The sequence below is a fragment of the Mycetomoellerius zeteki genome, unplaced genomic scaffold (genome assembly GCF_001594055.1).
Source record: "Mycetomoellerius zeteki isolate Tzet28-1 unplaced genomic scaffold, Tzet1.0 scaffold438, whole genome shotgun sequence".
NCBI classification, from domain to species: Eukaryota; Metazoa; Arthropoda; class Insecta; order Hymenoptera; family Formicidae; genus Mycetomoellerius; species Mycetomoellerius zeteki.
In genome coordinates this window covers 47,655-66,417 of record NW_017257433.1, presented here as the reverse complement: position 1 = coordinate 66,417, position 18,763 = coordinate 47,655, and the positions used below count along the sequence as shown (strand labels likewise).

Here is an 18,763-nt window from a genome sequence, read left to right as displayed (position 1 = left end):
TCTTCCGTTCTCATCGAAGACGCAAGCGCATCGCCATTTGCATTTTTCACTTCATGACGGTACGTCCGATCAGTTCTTCGTCGACTACGTCAAGCTCAAGTAGATTCTCAAGTTATGAACGTGAATATCCTTCATCGTGATGATATCAGACGCACTGTGAATGTTACACGTGGTGTCCTAAACCTGATCGGCTTATGGCCGTTGCCTGGCAATTCGTCTACTCTCAGAATTATCCAGACAAAGATGCTCAGGATTCTGTCTCAGGCTCTACTCTACTTCATTTTTGTACCGGGCGTACTCAAAATGTTCCTGAAGGAGTCAAATGCGCGTCGGCGCATCAAAATGATTGGTCCCATGTGCAACTGCTTGATGGCGGTGCTAAAACATACGTTGTTGATTTATCGAAGTGATCGAATCAAAGATTGCATGGAGCATATCGAGAAAGATTGGAGTAAAGCGAGCCTGATAGGAGATCGCAGAATCATGACAAGCAATTCGAAAATCGGACGCAGCCTTGCGATCCTCTGCGTAGCCTTCGTATACGGCAGCGGATTCTCATATCGCACAATCGTACCATTATCGCGCGGAGTCATCGTCACGTCGCAAAACATGACAATCAGACCGATGGGATTCGATGGTTATTATGTATTCGTTGATCCACAGAAGACGCCAGCTTATGAGATTATCTTCTCAATCCAGTTTCTCTCCGGGTTTGTGCAATACTCGGTAACCAGCGGAGCCTATAGTCTAGCAGCTCTTCTAGTGCTGCATGCTTGTGGTCAATTAAAAATTCTCATCACTAGAATGGAGGATCTCACGCAGGCTAAGTACTTCTCTGATAAATATGCCAACGGGAAATTGGCAGCTGTCGTGAAGCAGCATATCAGAATTAAGAGGTAATGTTATTATACCAATGATGTTGTGTGCGAGAAAATTCCATAATTGCTATTTTATAAATATAAAAAAAATTACTAAGAATAAGATATTATTATTAATGCCATTTAGTTTTTTAAGCAAGGTAGAAGAAATTTTGCAATATATATGTTTGGTGGAAGTAGTTGGGTGCACGTTCATCTTGTGTCTTCTTGGATATTATATAATAATGGTACATGAAAAAAATTATAAGTTTAATATAACTAAAAATATATATATTTTTATATTAATTAATATAATTTTATTATAATTTTTATATTATTAATATAATTTTAATATAATTTAACCCTCACCGTGTATATGTTTTTTTAGTACCCATTATAAGTGTATACGGAGGTCATTCATGTCCGGCGCATTTTTTTTTATGAATTAAGTGGTTCAAAAAATATTAAAAAATTCATGTAGCTTCCTTAACTATTCTAAATGAAGGATTTATACATAATTTAACAAATCTATTTATTTAAATATTTTATTTTTGCAAAAATGTAAATTCAAATGTGAGTATGGTAGTGGTATGTTCAAAATTTGTAACTTTTGTTACAAAAGTATGGATCAAAATTTGTAACTTTTGATCAAATCAATGAAATCTAATTATTAAAAACGGAAAATAAAATTCAAAATTCATATTTTAATAAAAAAGTATATGCCAACATATTTTTTAAAATGCTTAAGTTCGGGACATGAAGTCTTACAATTTTGAAATTTATAAAAATAAGTGTTCCTATGAAAAATTGACACTTAACTTTAAAAAATTCATTTTTTATTCAAAATCTATAATCTCATACATTTTTGTAAATAAAAAAAATACAAACCGAATGGCATTGTAAAAGAATGAAGAAATTGTATCATTCCTTCTGCAGAGATTTGACATTTTTATTCTAAGATAACACTAAATAAAAATTTTTTTGTTATATATATATGTGTTTTACTTATAAAAATAGTCAAGAAACACGAAAAAACTCATTTTCTTTTTTGTACAACAAATGTACGTTGAGTGTATACAAGGGTCATTTGTGTCCTCATTTGATTTTAAATATCCGCTGCTCAGCGAGAAAATGATGCCCACTGCCGGGCTTTCACGGGTATCTTGCACTATCACCACCGCACAAGTTTTTTTAGGAGCAGAATGGCGCGCCTGTACTCATTTGTTTTCAAAATATTCAGAACTTTAAAAATCACCTGGATACAAATGACCCCCGTATATACGGTGAGGGTTAAATGTATTTTTATATTATATTAAAAGAAGCTAATTAATAGAAAATATTTTTGATGTTCGTTTTACAGGAGTGGGAAAATAATGATGCAGTATCTATGCTAACGTATACTATACTTCTTTTAACATTTATTTTTAATATCTTCATACTATGTTTCATCGGTGAGCTTCTCACGGATCAGGTATTGATCGATAACTATTACTTTATCAGATTGGTAAAATTCACTGATCTATTATGTGTTATCGTATTATAGAGCACAAAGATGTACGTTACTTTCTGTACTCTCGATTGGTATCGAATTCCACACAGAACTGCTCGTGGTCTCGTTTTGATAATCGCGATGTCTAGCATTCCCATTAAGATCACTGCAGGAAAATTTATGGACCTATCTCTTAATAGTTTCGGTGCTGTAAGTGCACTTCAAATATTTACGTCTTGTTAAAATGCTATAGTTTTCTAATTACTATAAACAATAAACTATTGAAAATGTAATTACATATTTTTTAGATCATGCGAACATCCGTGGCATATCTGAATATATTACGCACAACCAGTATTTAAAACTGTAGTTCATTAGACAAAAGAATTAAATTTCATATGTAAAAAATTTAGGTTTGAACTCTATAGATTTCAACTAAATGTAAATAGCATCATTAGTATCATAAATTAACGCAAGCATGAATTTTCTGAATCTTTTATCATTATATTCCTTTGTATTGAAAGCTGAATGTATAATCTTTATACATCTACATATATACACTTTTGTATTTTTGTTATTGTTACATCGCGATTACAACTTATTAAACGTACTTTTATATCAACGGACTCTTTACTATGAGGGTAATGTAAGTATAGAATTATAATATAATATATAGTATTACAATATTGTTTTGTACTTACATGATATTCTGTTGACGTATACCGTAAAATGCAGCACATATAAAACGACACTTGACCTTACCCTTTTTCATTCGTGAGTTTAAATTTTACAATGTTATGCGTCACATGGCGAACCTTTTCTTTGTCCATCAATATTGCGTTTATCCGATAATTTCGTCAACCCCTTTCGTGTAACCCCGTCATTATGCGCAGACGTTTAATGCACGCAAGCGCGCTACACTTTCTGTTCTTACCACAAAAAGGGAGACTACCTACCTATCAACTGTCCAGTTATGTTATAACTTTTAGTCTTGTCTAACCATCTGTCACTTGTAAACTCCGAAACGCTACAACATTAACGGAAATTCTCAGTGTCTGGAAAAGGGGCAATATAAACTCAAAATTTGCGGTCGAGAATTCAATTTTCCCGTTAAAAAAGAAGGAAAAGTATTGAGTGAAGCTAATAATGAAAAGCTCATCAACGACGAGCAAACACGATAATGATTTCAATTACGCCGTACAAGTGACTCGTATTATTCTGCGAACAATCGGCGCGTGGCCGATTCCCAGTTACGCTTCCAACGTGGAAAGAATTGCGACCCGTTTCCAAAACGTCATTTGTTACTTTTTATTCGCGTTCATCATTGTGCCGGGTCTTCTACGAATATTTCTAAAGGAACACGAATTCAAACATAGAGTCAGACTGCTTGCGCCGATTTTGAATTGTTGGATGGGTTGGATGAAGTATTTTCTGATCGTGAACCATGCAAAGGAGATTCAATCTTGTCTGAATCGGGCGCATCAGGATTGGAGCGACACGGTCAATGGAAGCGATCGAAAAGAGATGCTGTCTACAGCGAGAGTAGGCCGAAAGTTTGCGATCTTTTCTGCCGTCTTCATGTATATCGGCGGACTATCTTACCGCACGCTTGTGCCGCTGTCGAAGGGTCGTATGCTCACACCGGCGAACATCACGGTGAGAGCGCTGGCATGTCCAAGTTACTTCATCAAGTTCGACGGACAAGTGTCACCAGCGTACGAGATCGTCTTTACCCTGCAATTTTTCGCAGGAGTAATCACCTATTCGATAAGAGTTGGCGCGGCCGGTTTGGCCGCGTTTTTCATCATGCACGTTTGTGGACAATTAAGCATTATAATGAGCAAACTGCAGCAACTCAACATGTCGAATTCTAGCGATCGAGCTGTCGCGATATTGCTGGCTGATATCGTACAGCATCAAATAAAAGTGAAAAGGTAAGTCTACAAAAATATGTGAGATGGAGAAGTGTTATCTAAACACATTATTTTGTTAAGCAAATAATTACAAATTGTGGTTGATATAGTCAAATTAGCATATCATTATTGTAGTTGAAATTTCTTCCATGTTATGTCTATATGAGAAAAAAATAACAAAATGTTTAAATTAAAATTACAAAAACTGAACTAATACATTGTAATTATTATAGTTATTAAACAAACATTAAACTATTATTTTATTCAAGTGTTAATATTTTAATACATTAAATATATTATATATATATATATATATTACAGTGTGATATTTTAAATATAAAATTGGATATATCACTACATAGACAAATCATTAAATAGACATTTATTAAATAAAAAATCATTAAATAGACCAATTGTTTATTTACAGTTTTCTAACACAAGTAGAGGCAACTATGCGATATGTATGGTTAGTGGAAATAATGGGCTCTAGTGTACTCTTATGCCTTTCAGGGTATTATATTATTATGGTAATAACGACGAATATTTACTGCAAAGCTTTCAATCATGCATAACAATTTAACAACTCAATTAATTTTTGCATGAAAGTTGAGACTGATAGTATTTAAGTCAAATTAAAAGTTCAAAAGATTTAAGAATAAATTATTTCATAAACTTCGTGTATTGCAATTGTTAACCACATAGGAATGGCAGAATAATGACTCAACAGCCATGTTGACTATGTCTGTGATGCTTACATCTTTCACCTTTTCCATTTTTACTAACTGTTATGTGGGTCAACGATTGACAGATCAGGTAGCAAGTGTTAATATTTACTTGCTGTAAAAGTTAGACACCAACTTTATAAACATTCTTTACAAAATATACACTTACTGAATTATGACAGAGCATCAAGGTTGGATTAATGACGTCCACGACAAACTGGTATCGTCTTCAGTACAAAAGAGCCCGTTCTTTAATATTGATAATGGCAGTTTCCAATATTCCGGTAAAAATTTCGGCAGGCAGAATGATAGACATGTCTCTACCTACCTTCGGTAATGTAAGTATGGAAACTTGTCTTATTTCATTTGTAAACAGTGAATTGTTTGCCTGTTCCATTATTTCAGATCGTTAAAACATCGATGGCGTACTTTAATATGCTCATAAAATTTACGTAATTTTGATGAAATAATTATCATCACATATAATACTTGATATTAGGTAATCTGTAATTGACGCTATCTTTGAAACGAATGAAGGACCAATTCTTCTTATTGTAATCCTGATTTTTTCCTTTCACTACTTTTATAACAAGTTTCGTAAAAAAATCAAAGAAAATCAAATAACTTTTCGACATATTTTACATTTTCTTAAGAATTATAATTTTTAAATTAACTTTTATTGACAAAATTACACGTATGATTACTGATTTTGAAAATTAGATACATCAAGATGTTAAACCTGATTTAATTAATAATTCACGTAGTTCTGTTGATTCAATATAACCCTCGATCTACGACTTATGACCTGACACAAGTACTTTGTACTTTTGCTAAAGGCTATCTCGTGTGAATCGATCCTATATATATATTCCATAATTATCTTCTATCGACAAAAAATTGCACGCACGCAATCGTTCGTTCCAAACTTTAAACTACGCCGTGACAAACTACTATGATAACCGCGATGATTCATGCAGACGCGAGAGCGTGCATAATACAAATCAGGTTTCGTTGTACTTTTGTCTGTTATGCCTGTTCTACAATAGGGTCGCAAGTCGTAAACCGTAAGAAATTGACCAATCACGGTTAAATATGACAAAAATAATCAACTACGATTTTTAATTTCTTACGGCTTATGGCTTGCAATCATATTGTAGAACAGAACTTTAGTTGCGATTGTACGTCCGCTTCGTAAACAACTAATTGTAAAAAGAAGAAGAATCGATTTTCTTCGGTTCTTTCTCTCATCCATATGCATGCCACGATTGAACGGACGGATTTACGGAATTTCAACTACGAGGACGACATTAGGTACACCGTGCAGATGCACGAATATATCATGGAAGCAATCGGTGTGTGGCCGAATGTGAACAAACCCGGAAAAGACGAGACTCCTCAAAGGACCCCGCTTACGAAATAGTATTTTCGATGCATATGGTGACTGGTATCATAATACACATCATATCAGCCAGCGTCTGCGGTATCATGGCGTTATTCATTATGCACGCTTGCGGTTGCGACAACTCAAAATGTTGACCATCTGGCTTGGAGAACTTGACAAAAGAAAACCAATGGTCGAAACGTGCCATTGCTCGAAAATTGGTAGCAATTGTTGTGCATCACATGAGAATACGTAAGTAAGTAGCTGAAATTATTACTCATTTCCCGTTAATTCTAAATTTCTTTTTAGATTTACAATTTGTCTCGAAATATAAAAATTTTACATTGAAATACTTAATTTTGTTTTGTGATGCTTTTTGGAATCAACAGTCTATTTGTTGAAAATTAAATTCAAAAAGACTCTAGGTAAATTTAATCCTTGGATTATTTATTAACCTTATACAGTTAAAGATTTTTATCAAACATGTTAAATTTAAAAAATCTAATATACAATACGAAACGTTACAACGATACATATTTGAATAATCTCGAATTCTAGATTTTTACATCAGATACAAGATGTTGAAGAAATGTGTTGTATTGAAGTTGTTGGAAATACTTTAATGTCCTAAGATATTATACGGTAACAGTACGCAACAGCAGTGCATTTGCATTTGTTAATATCTTATATTCCGATATAATTCCGGTTACATCATAGTAATGTTATAAACATTTTCGATATCTTGGGCGCATCGTTTATTATGGTCTGTGGACATTAAATTCCGAGATATATTATTTATTTTCAATAAAAATGTCTTTGTTTAATAGGTTAAACAAGGACGCCCATCGTATGGGTCGCGGTCTAAGCGTACGATATAATCGTAATCATTATTTTTATAGATTACTGTTTTCACTTGCAGGCTTTGCAAGCTATGTATAGATAATACAGAGTAAAAGTGAATAAGAAACGAAAATATTCGTAATCATATTAAAAAAATATTCATTCAAATGTGTGGAATGAAAAAGTATTTATTCGTTTCTTGACAAATAAAAAAGAAGTGTATTCGAATGAGTATTTTTATTCATTTTTTATTCGAATATTAGGTGTATTCACTAGACACACTAGCACATATTACCCACATTATAACAATAACAAAGAAAAGTTCCTATAAGAATCTCGTATTTAAATGTATCATGTAATAATTATTTTTTGATAAATATTATATAATATATTTAAATATAATTTTTAAAAATATTATTTTATTGATAAATATAGTACATTTCTCGACAACGATTTCTTTTCATAAACATATCTATAACATCTTTTTATAAACATTTATTTATATAAACGCTTTGTGCAAATAACTTTTATTAACTTTCAGGTTGTTAGAACAGCGATGGCATATTTAAACTTACTACGAACAATTGCTCTGTAATTGAGTGAATATTACATCATATACGAAAAAACTTGTCACACTATGCTGAACAAATTTTTGTGATCTTTTTCGAAATCTCAAAAATAGTCTCCGTAGATTCAATTTCATATTTAATCTTCAGATTTTTATTATCCTGAAATCTGATATCTCTTTTCACATATATATAAGATATAACTTAAGTTTCAACTATTAATAAAATTATTAATAAAATGTATAAATCGTATATGTACATGTATATAACGGTATACAGAATAATATTCAACACCATCGTTTAGAGTTGCGGCAAACAAAATTCCGTAATAGTAACCGTAAGACGTAAACTTAAGCCGATGAGTCAATTAGGATATTGCTTTAGATCTATGTAATCTAACAGAAATATCAATAAACTTATCTATAAAATAAATTTCAACCGGTTGAAATTTATCTTACGGATAAGTTTATTTCTTTTAAGTTTACATCTTAGATTCCTGTTACAGAAATTTTGTCTGCGGTAGCCCTTACAGTTCGTATCGCGAACTACTTCAAAGCACAGTTCACTCTTTTTTCACAGAATATATTTTTCTTTTTGTCACACATTGAAAAGACCAACCACGCGTTGGTTAGTCTGCGCATAACGTTTTTTTCTTTCACCACGATCTTCTAAAACGGGATCTAGTCTATATATAACACTATATTGTCTCTCCCTCATAGTATCTACTAACATGACAGCTATTATAAAATGCACCTTTCAGGAAACGGTTCTTGAAGCACCACGTACCCTTTTCAGATAATCGTGCAAAGTTTTCCGTTACTCGCTTAGAAAATCTCTGCGTAAATCCCTTTTTTCTTCCATAAAGAATATACAAAGTTACGCAAGCGCAAATCATATCGATGACAAGCTTGAAGCCTCACTACTGTCAGTACATATCAATCACTCGTACTGCGATAATGGAGAGTCTACCTCGATATCTTGATGTTTGCAACAAGTCTGGACCGTACAACGAGAATTATAAGAATGATCTTCGAACTAATTTGCAACTAAATGTCTGGATCATGAAAATAATCGGCACGTGGCCACTGACACATTCCTCGATTGAGATGCTGTGTTACAGAGTGCTGAATGTAATCTGCTACATATTGCTGGCTCTACTCCTAATTCCCAGCGGCATATACATCGTCCTGGAGATCAAGGACTTCTACAATCAATTGAAGCTCGGTAGCGCTCTTACATTCTTCTTCATGGCTGTGTTGAAATACTGCGCTTTGCTTTTGCGCGAGAATGACATTCGCAAATGTGTCGATTATATTAAGAGTGACTGGAGAAACGTGAGATACATGGATGAAAGAAAAATCATGCTGGAGAACGCAAACTTTGGCCGTCGGCTGGTGGTCATCTGCAGCGTCCTCATGTACGGCGGCGTCACGTTCTATTTCGTGGCGGTGCCACTGACTCGCGCGAAGATCATAGAGGAGGATAGCAATCTTACTTACCGCAGATTGGTGTTCCCAGTGCCCAGTGTGATTGTTGATGCTCGTCGTAGTCCGGTTAATGAGATTTTTTATTTCATCCAGTTATTTGCTGGCTTTATCGCCCACAACATCACGGTGGCCGCGTGTAGCTTGGCAACTCTCCTCGCAATGCATGCATGCGGACAGCTGCAGGTGCTCATGTCCTGGATAAACCATTTAGTTGATGGTCGAGACGGCGTCAACGATACCACGAACGAGAGATTAGCTAAGATAATACAATTACACGTGCGTATCTTGAAGTAAGTATGACGTATTGAAACATGGCGTGTGCATTGTTTGTCGGAAGTTGATATATCAGAAATTAAATTATGCCGACAATTATGTACAATGCATAAACAGAATATATGTATATATACATATATATATGCACTGTAAAAAATAAAATGTTAATTTTAACTTAAAGACAAAAATGTTAATTTTAATATTTTTGCATGTCTCAGAAAGTCCACTATACATCTTTAAGTTAAAATTAATATTTTATTTTTTACAGTGTGTATATAATGAGATTTGCCATAAAATATACGTTTATAAATTTTATAAAGAAGAAATACGATTACTTGTTTCACGCGTTTTTAGCTTTATATCTCTAACCGAGGAATTGTTGCATGAGATTTCTTTGGTGGAAGTTGTGGGATGTACATTAAATATATGTTTTCTTGGATATTATTTCATGATGGTATATATCTATTTAATAGAATAAACTTAATTTGATGCAATATAATGATTTATAATATACGATGAATGATTTATAATATAATGAATTCATAAATTCTTATATTGTTAAAATAATAATATAGCAAATATATTGATGTCATTATTAATAATGTATCACATATTAATAATGTATCAAAAAATTATTATTTTTCTTAAAAATTTTTTTTATCTTTAAAAGTTTTTATTTATCAATAATAAATATTGTATATTACAGGAATGGGATTTTAAGAAACCTGTGAGCGGCTTAACATATTTGATACTCCTCATTTCGCTTACGTTCAACATATTCATATTTTGTTACATAGGCGAACTTGTAACGGAACAGGTACATCCAACATTTTTCAAAACAACACATCCTTCGAACGGCGATATGTAATAACATCAAATAATTTAAAAATCATTACGTGATATCATCATCTATAGCAGAAATCTTATGATAGATTATAAAAGTACGTGAAAGCTCGTACATGATTGACTGGTATCGACTTCCGGAAAAAAAGAGTCTTGCTCTCATCTTGATAATCTGTATGTCCAATGCAACTACTAGGCTCACTGCTGGAAGTATGATTGAACTGTCCATCAGCAGCTTCGGTGATGTAAGTATTATATCTAGGTATAAATATCATAAAAAAGTAATCAAAACATAATCTTAAATATTTTATATTAATGTTTTATGAAATTCCATAGTTTAAATTTTTCATCAAAAAGACATAACGAAATTAAAAATTTGATGCATTTTACACGATCTAGAAATAGATTTTTTTTATTTAATCACAAAAATTATAACAATGCATTTTAAAAATTATAGGTTATCAAATCATCTGTCGCTTATTTGAACATGCTACGAACGTTTACTACTTGAGAAAGTACAATTTGAATTATAATAGTACTCATTTAATGATATTAAATCTTACACGAAACAGCAGTATAAACTTTGAATATATTTATTCAACAAATCTTGCGCTTCGAATAAGAGTCAAAGTATGTAATATTGCACAGTTTTATTTATGATACTATTTGAAAAATTTTCTTATGTATTATTTGAATAGTATCATCAGGTACGTGCATCTTTGTTTCTTTATGCACAATAAATAAATGATGCTTCAATACAAAGCAATAAACTAAAATTACCTCTTCTTAATACGTCTTCATAAAAATATATATATTTAAAAAATTTCGTTCAAATGATATTAGAATATAATCTATTCAATTATAAAATAATATGTATCTTGGAAGCACGTCGTAAAATAAAACGAAGCATTTCATTCATTAAGAAATATATTATAATATTTTTAATTTCATGTCATTGTATATAATTAATAGTATGTAATATGTATGCATATGCTAAATCATATTCATCCCCGTTAATATCATATGATATCTTACGTAAGAAAGTAACAGTTGCGATTCGCTTCAATAAATCGCGGAAAATCTCCGTAAAGAATGTAAATTTTTCCATTCTTAATTCATGAACAGACAGAGGCAGTACTATATGAGGAACTCTTGATCCCCCTCACGGAAATCAAGAATAGCATCTGTAAAGTTTACCCTTTGTATTCTGTCGATTGTCTTTTCCTAGAAGAGAAATTATACGGAACGGCGCAGACGCGATGCTTGCCTTTCCTCGCTCAAATCTCTCGCGCAATCCTCTCAGTAATCATCGAGCTCTCATCATTTCAATAGTACTAGGAAGGTTTCCATAATGGAAAAAACAAGTCCTGTCGCAACAGTCCACGATCACGAGAAATGTATGCAACTGAGCATCCAGTTGAATCGTTGGATACTGAAGCCAATCGGTGTTTGGCCGAAATTAATCGAGATTTCATATATGGAGAGATACGCATACGGACTAGTGAATGTCGTTTGCATTAGTCTAATAGGCTTTCTCTTCATACCCTCCGCAATCTTCATGTTGCTTGAAATGGATGATGTATATCTCATTTTAAAACTTTCCGGTCCGCTGAGTTTTTGCCTAATGGCCGTTATTAAATATTCCTCGCTAATTTTTCGCGAGAATGACATCCGCAGTGGTATCAGGCTGGCATTCTAGTGATCGGATCATCATGATCAGGAACGCCAAGTTCGGTCGGCGCCTCGTGTCGATCTGCGCATTCTTCATGTATGGCGGTGCCGTGTTCTACTATCTTGCTCTGCCTTTTAGTAAAGACAAGATTACGGAGAGTGATGGAAACCTGACGTATCGGCCACTGGTGTATCCAGTCGCGCGTGTAATTCTCGACGCGCGACATAGTCCTATCAGCGAGATTCTCTTTTGGATTCAGTGCCTGTCGGGTTTCATAGCACACTCCATCACTGCCGGTGCATGCAGTTTAGCGGCCGTGTTCGCGATGCATGCCTATGGCCGTTTGGAAATCTTAATACAATGGATCGAACATCTAGTGGACGGTCGGGAAGATTTTTGCGATAACGTGGATGAGAGATTGGCAATGATTGTACAGCAGCACGTTCGAATCTTACAGTAAGTTACTCTCAGACGTGGATGGTCGGCGTTTCTTAAAATTCTCATTAAAATGTTAATAAAAATGAATTAAAGCGACACTTTACACATATGTAGAGCGCTCCAATTAATTTCTAATTTACAAACACGTAACCAAATTGCGTCTCTCATGTGTTTGCCCAGTCGATACCATCTAAAGGTAACATAATATCAATGTTATAATTTTAATCTCAATAATATATGCCTGGTTTATGCTTCGGTCTTAACCCTAAAATCCAAATTCAGCCAATGGAATACGGATTTCAGTTAGGACCAATTAAGATTGGCAGCCTTATTGGCTGAATTTTAGAATTTTAGGCTTAAGACCGAAGCATAAATCAAGCATTAAATGTATAACAATACAACATAAATGATAGAGTGCGAAATTATAATATTGATGTTATGTTATTTTTGATATCAACTGGATATATTCTATACAATTATAACATACACATTACCTTCCAGTTTTATATCGCTAACGGACAAAGTATTACGTGAAATATCTGTCGTGGAAATTGTAGGGTGTACGTTAAATATGTGTTTTCTTGGATATTATTCTCTTACGGTATGCATATTGTATAACAAATACGTACCAAAGCGCATCGCTATTTCGAAGCAATGTCAAAAATCAACGTGTACGATTTACAATTTATATGTACCTATTCGATACGTATAATGTATGTGTCCTCGAATATAGAAATTTTCACGTTCCAGGAATGGGAGACAAAAGAGACTGCAAGTTATACAACAAGTTATATAACATACATTGTTCTGCTTATATCTCTTACGTTCAATATTTTTATATTTTGTTATATCGGTGAACTTGTTGCCAAAAAGGTAAAGTCTTTACAGTCAAAGCATTTGTCTGCACATATGATAAATTTAATGACAAACTTTATGGTGAAGCACACCTTTATGGTTTATTTTTATAATTGCTATATTATATAATTTTAATATAATAATGAAATTTGTAAAATTAAGAATTTATTCAGAATTAATTCTTTCTGTGTGATCTATATCGTATAAAAAATAGAAAAATAATCTTGAAAAATAATCTGTAAACAGTGCAAGAAAATCGGTGAAGTATCATATATGATCGATTGGCATCGTCTATCAGAAAGAAAGGGTCTTGCCCTCGTATTGATAATCGCTATGTCCAATTCATCGATTAAACTTACCGCTGGAAATTTTTTCGAATTGTCTCTCAGTACTTTTGGTGATGTGAGTACTCAATATCAATGTCTATCATATTTATCGAGATATATGATTTATATATCATTTATCCAACCAATAGGTGGTTAAGACATCTGTTGCTTATTTAAATATGCTGCGTACATTAACCGCATAAAGCTTATCTGAAGTGTAAAAATTATTAACATGATTATTGATTGCAAATAAAAGTTAATTATTTGATGCCAGTTATTTGATACATTTCGAGAAGAAAAAAAGAAAATGAATACAATTTAAAAAAATAAAAAATTGATTAAAATTTACTAAATATTTACTGAAAAGAGAGAAAAATAAAATATATTTTTCATATATTTTCCACGAAAATATTTCTTAACATTTCATACATTATTATACGATATAAAATTGTGCAATAAGAAATACTACTCAGAATAAAATTGCAAAAAATTACTTATTAATTGGCATAACATCTTTCATGAATTACAATAGTAAATTTCGAACATGTTGAATTATCGCATTTTAATGATCCTTCAAATAAAACGTCAAAATATATAATATATTGTATTGTTTATTACCTAGTATTATACATGAAATTTCTGATATTTTGAAATGACAAAAAATAAAAACAGACATGAATGCATTTTTTTTTATTGTAAAAAACAACTAAAAAAGAATTTTTTTTAAATTACCTAACATTTACATGAGCACCTTTAGTCGTATGAAGGATATTGTGTAAGTATTCCACTTCACATAATGTTCGCTGAAGTATGTCATCAATTATAATGACCAATGGCGGCTACAGTTCAGTTGCGTAAAACATTTATAATACATTCAATATCTTGATGAAGTAAACTGTCTTGGATATAATTCTAGAAGAAGAAATCCAAGGGAATGATATTAGAGGAACAAGATCATCGGGGAATGGGATTTCCCTCGCTCAATTGAATGATCTAAACCACTAAAGGTATTTATGTGGAAGTTTGGAAATGTGAAAATATCTGCAAAAAATTTTTAAGTTGTTCTTTACACTAAAAATATCTAGAAATATGTACTGTTTATTTTTATTTCTTATCATTTTAACATATCGGAAGTTCATCGTAAACATCCTGTATTTCAAGATTAAATATGTATATCTTTTCGTATAATATGTATAGTGTTATCAGGTATATGCTTTATTACTTGATATATTAATGAACAATAGATATTTCAATATAAAACAACAAAACAAAGTATTTGTAAAGTGTCTTCAGAACAATCAAGAGACGCGGTAGTGTCTCGCGCCAAGTGAACGCGCAGCACGAGGAACGAGCGCGAGACCGCATAGTGTCTTTTATATATTTTACAACGATTATATATACAGGGTGATCCGAAATTCGAGGAATCGGAGTATAGAACATAATACTTTATGCTAAAACAAACAATCTCTCCGATAAGTAGTTTTTACAGGAGAGCTGGTTGAAGTTAACAAATAAGCGCAAAAATTATTTATCGGACGCAATTTTGCTAAAGGAAAAAGAGTTGTTTGTTTTAGCATAAAGTATTATGTTCTATACTCCGATTCCTCGAATTTCGGATCACCCTGTATATACATACAAATATATTAAATGAAATAAAACTACGTTCACATATATTACTTAAATATTGAATGATATATTTGAACGCAATTCTATCTTATTTAACATTAAACAATTTCTCTAATTTTTTTATAAGATAAGACAAAGTATTTTCTTTAGTTAAAAATATATTGCAATAATATTTGTATTTCTATAAAATTGTATTTCTATATACTCATGTATAAGCATTATATAATATACGCATATAGGCAAAATCGTATTCGTACACACGTATAGAATCTCACGCAAGAAAAAAATGCTTGCGATCTGCTCCGATAAATTGCGGAAAAAAATCTCCGCAAAGTATGTAAATCTTTCTGTTCATAATTCAAGAACAGACAGGTGCAGTGTCACATAAGGAAACTTTGATCCCCCTTTGCGGAAATTGAGAATTGCGTCTAGAAAGTTTACCCTTCGTACTTTATTATTTGATCGTCCACCTCCTAGAAAGAAAGTTACGCGGAACAGCGCAGTCGCATTTTGACTTTCCGCACACGGGTTCTTGCACAATCCTATCAGTAACCATCGAGCTTTCATCACTTCAACTAAGCACAAAGCCATTATAATGGAGAAAGTAAATCCAGTCACAGTTGTTAATGATTACAAGAAAGATCTGCGACTAAGCATCCAGCTGAATCGTTGGATACTGAAGCCGCTCGGTGCCTGGCCGAAATCAATCAAGATTTCATTTATAGAGAGATACGCGTATATGCTGGTGAATGTCATTTGCATCAGTCTAATCAGCTTCCTCTTTGTACCCTCCGCAATCTATTTGGTGCTTGAAATGGATGATGCTTACGATATCTTGAAACTCACCGGGCCGCTGAACTTCTGCTTAATGGCCGTCATAAAATATTCCTCATTGATCTTCCGTGAGAATGATATCCGTAGTGGTATCGAGCATATCGCGAATGACTGGATTAACACTCGGTATTATAATGATCGGATGATTATGATCAGGAGCGCGAAATTCGGTCGACGTCTTGTGACGATTTGCGCGGTTTTTATGTACGGCGGTGCTACTTTCTATTATCTCGCTTTGCCGCTGAGTAACGGCAAGATCACGGAAGACGGCGGAAACTTGACGTATCGGCCACTAATGTATCCTGTTTCCAGTATGATAGTCGATGCGCGACGTAGTCCTATCAGTGATATTTTTTTTTGTGTACAAGCCTTGTCGGGTTTCATTGTGCACTCTATCACTACCGGTGCATGCAGTTTAGCAGCCGTGTTCGCGATGCATGCCTACGGCCGCTTAGAAGTCTTAATGCAATGGATCGAACATCTAGTGGATGGACGGGAAGACTTCTGCGATAACGTGGATGAGAGAGTGGCAATGATTGTGCAGCAGCACGTTCGAATCTTACAGTAAGTCTGTGTTCGACGAGCATCGTCGGTGCTTCTCTTGCATTCAACATGTACATGTATCTCTAAATAGCGTTTCAATTTATTTTTAATTGTTTAGGAACACTTAACGAAATCGTACTTTTCGTATAAAATATTTTCTACGCGATATTTTCTACGTGTCGGTTGTTTTCCAGTTTTATAACGCTGACGGACAAAATGCTGCGTGAAATATCTATGGTGGAAATTTTAGGATGTACATTAAGCATGTGTTTTCTTGGATATTTTGTTATCACGGTATGCATATCATACAAAAAGTACGTAAAGCGCATTACTATTTCAAGCAATATCAGAGAGCGTTGTTTATAATTAACATGTCAATGATCTTAAATATATATAGGACATTTTTACATTTTTTTTCTAGGAATGGGAAAGAAAAGATATGACAAGTTATGTAACATATATTGTTTTATATATGTCTCTTACGTTCAATATTTTTATATTATGTTACATCGGCGAGCTTGTTGCCGAAAAGGTAAAGTTCTAAAGTCCTAATTTAAAGAGCATTCCTTTGCACCGTTGATAAATTTATTGCCAAATCTCACAAGTATATTTTTACAGTATATATGGTCATTTTGTCGTAATGGCAACAATAATCGTTGAGAAGATAATTATTTGAGAAATACTCATTGTCAATTTTTTGTCCTGTAATGCTTAATAAGGGTGTGTTTAGGGAGCGCGCTGTTAGTGTTGTCGCGTCGTTTTATCTTTGCTTTACGTCTAATAAATAATAAGAATACAGTGACATGGTAGTGCTCTCGGTAGCGCTGACAGTGCGCTCCCCAAACGCAGCCCAAGATCTAATATACACATGAGTTCATAACTTCAGTGTCTGATTTGTGCAAACAAGAGAAATAATTCAGCGTTTATTTCACCATTCTAATGTTCACGCATGAACAGCTGAGTTTTATCAAAACACAGGTTGCACGAGAGAGAAACACACGTCAGTGTCACAAAGGACTGGAAGAGGTATGCGGAAACGCTGCGTTCTATATCGAACTGTTAACAAGTGGGACGATGCCTTCCGATGTGAACGTGAAAATATTTTTCGTGAACATGACAGCCATCCTGTGACATCGATAAATGAAGAACGCGTTGCATCTGTTTGAGATTATTAGACAATGGATACGTAAAAAACTGAGTGTGAAATTTAAGAGATTCTCTAATCAAAGTCATAAAATAACGTCCCAAATTTTGATTGGTGCCATTTTTTAGCAAATAATACGTCTGTGTGTATCACGACAGTCGTATCATTTTAAATATGACATGACTGTGTACAGTTATGGTATTCATACATTTTTATTGAAAAATCATCATCAATCTAATCTTGACGTTATTTTATAGCTCTTATTAGAGGATCTTTAATTTTCCCTGATTACAAAATCGGACATTCAAGTTACAACCTAATATATGTATGTACACCAAATCATTTATTAAACAAAAAAGTGATAAGTATGTATTTCTCAAACAGAAAAATTCACAAAAATTAACACTTGTTGCTACTACAAGAAAAATGGCCCATGTATTTTTACAATAATAGGAACAGAACTGTAATTATAATAATGAAATTTGTAAAATACATAATTTATTTTTAAAAGTTATTTTTGGCGGCATATAATTATGTTTCATATTTAAAAAAAATAAGAGAAGTAATCCCGTAAATAGTGTAAGAAGATTGGCGAGAAATCGTACATGATCGATTGGCATCGTTTGTCAGGAAAAAAGGGTCTTGATCTCATCTTAATGATCGCTGTGTCCAATACGTCGATTAAACTTACCGCTGGAAATCTCTTTGAGTTGTCTCTCAGTACTTTCGGTGACGTGAGTAAATGTCATTGCATATAATATCCTTGTAACTATCATGATTCACACATTCTTCGTCCAATTGATAGGTGGTTAAGACATCAGTCGCCTACTTAAATATGTTGCGTACATTAACTACATAAAACTTATCCGAGTGTAAAAATTATTAATATAATTATTAATAAATGCCAATTAGTTATCAATTATATATCGAAAAGAAGAAAAAAGAAATCAAGTA

The 18,763-nt window shown here is 33.2% G+C and overlaps 4 protein-coding genes and 1 pseudogene across 4 annotated transcripts; all 5 read left to right on the top strand.

The window, feature by feature from the left end:
- Window positions 1–114: 114 nt before the first annotated feature.
- Window positions 115–2,708, top strand: LOC108726813 (odorant receptor 22c-like). Its single transcript, XM_018454583.1, has 5 exons — window positions 115–896; window positions 1,006–1,105; window positions 2,218–2,328; window positions 2,401–2,556; window positions 2,655–2,708. Exons 1-5 carry the CDS (start codon window positions 115–117, stop codon window positions 2,706–2,708), a joined length of 1,203 nt encoding a protein of 400 aa, XP_018310085.1.
- A 784-nt stretch (window positions 2,709–3,492) lies between these two features.
- Window positions 3,493–6,517, top strand: LOC108726797 (uncharacterized; annotated as a pseudogene).
- Window positions 6,518–8,724: 2,207 nt separating this feature from the next.
- Window positions 8,725–10,882, top strand: LOC108726796 (odorant receptor 22c-like). The gene is made up of 5 exons (XM_018454567.1): window positions 8,725–9,545; window positions 9,883–9,982; window positions 10,235–10,345; window positions 10,461–10,616; window positions 10,829–10,882. The coding sequence occupies exons 1-5, from the start codon at window positions 8,725–8,727 to the stop codon at window positions 10,880–10,882; spliced, it is 1,242 nt and encodes a 413-aa protein (XP_018310069.1).
- A 1,153-nt stretch (window positions 10,883–12,035) lies between these two features.
- Window positions 12,036–13,865, top strand: LOC108726795 (odorant receptor 63a-like). Its single transcript, XM_018454566.1, has 5 exons — window positions 12,036–12,499; window positions 12,983–13,082; window positions 13,232–13,354; window positions 13,583–13,738; window positions 13,812–13,865. The coding sequence occupies exons 1-5, from the start codon at window positions 12,036–12,038 to the stop codon at window positions 13,863–13,865; spliced, it is 897 nt and encodes a 298-aa protein (XP_018310068.1).
- A 2,018-nt stretch (window positions 13,866–15,883) lies between these two features.
- On the top strand, window positions 15,884–18,668 carry LOC108726794 (uncharacterized). The gene is made up of 5 exons (XM_018454565.1): window positions 15,884–16,686; window positions 16,860–16,959; window positions 17,087–17,197; window positions 18,388–18,543; window positions 18,615–18,668. The coding sequence occupies exons 1-5, from the start codon at window positions 15,884–15,886 to the stop codon at window positions 18,666–18,668; spliced, it is 1,224 nt and encodes a 407-aa protein (XP_018310067.1).
- The last annotated feature ends 95 nt before the right edge of the window (window positions 18,669–18,763 follow it).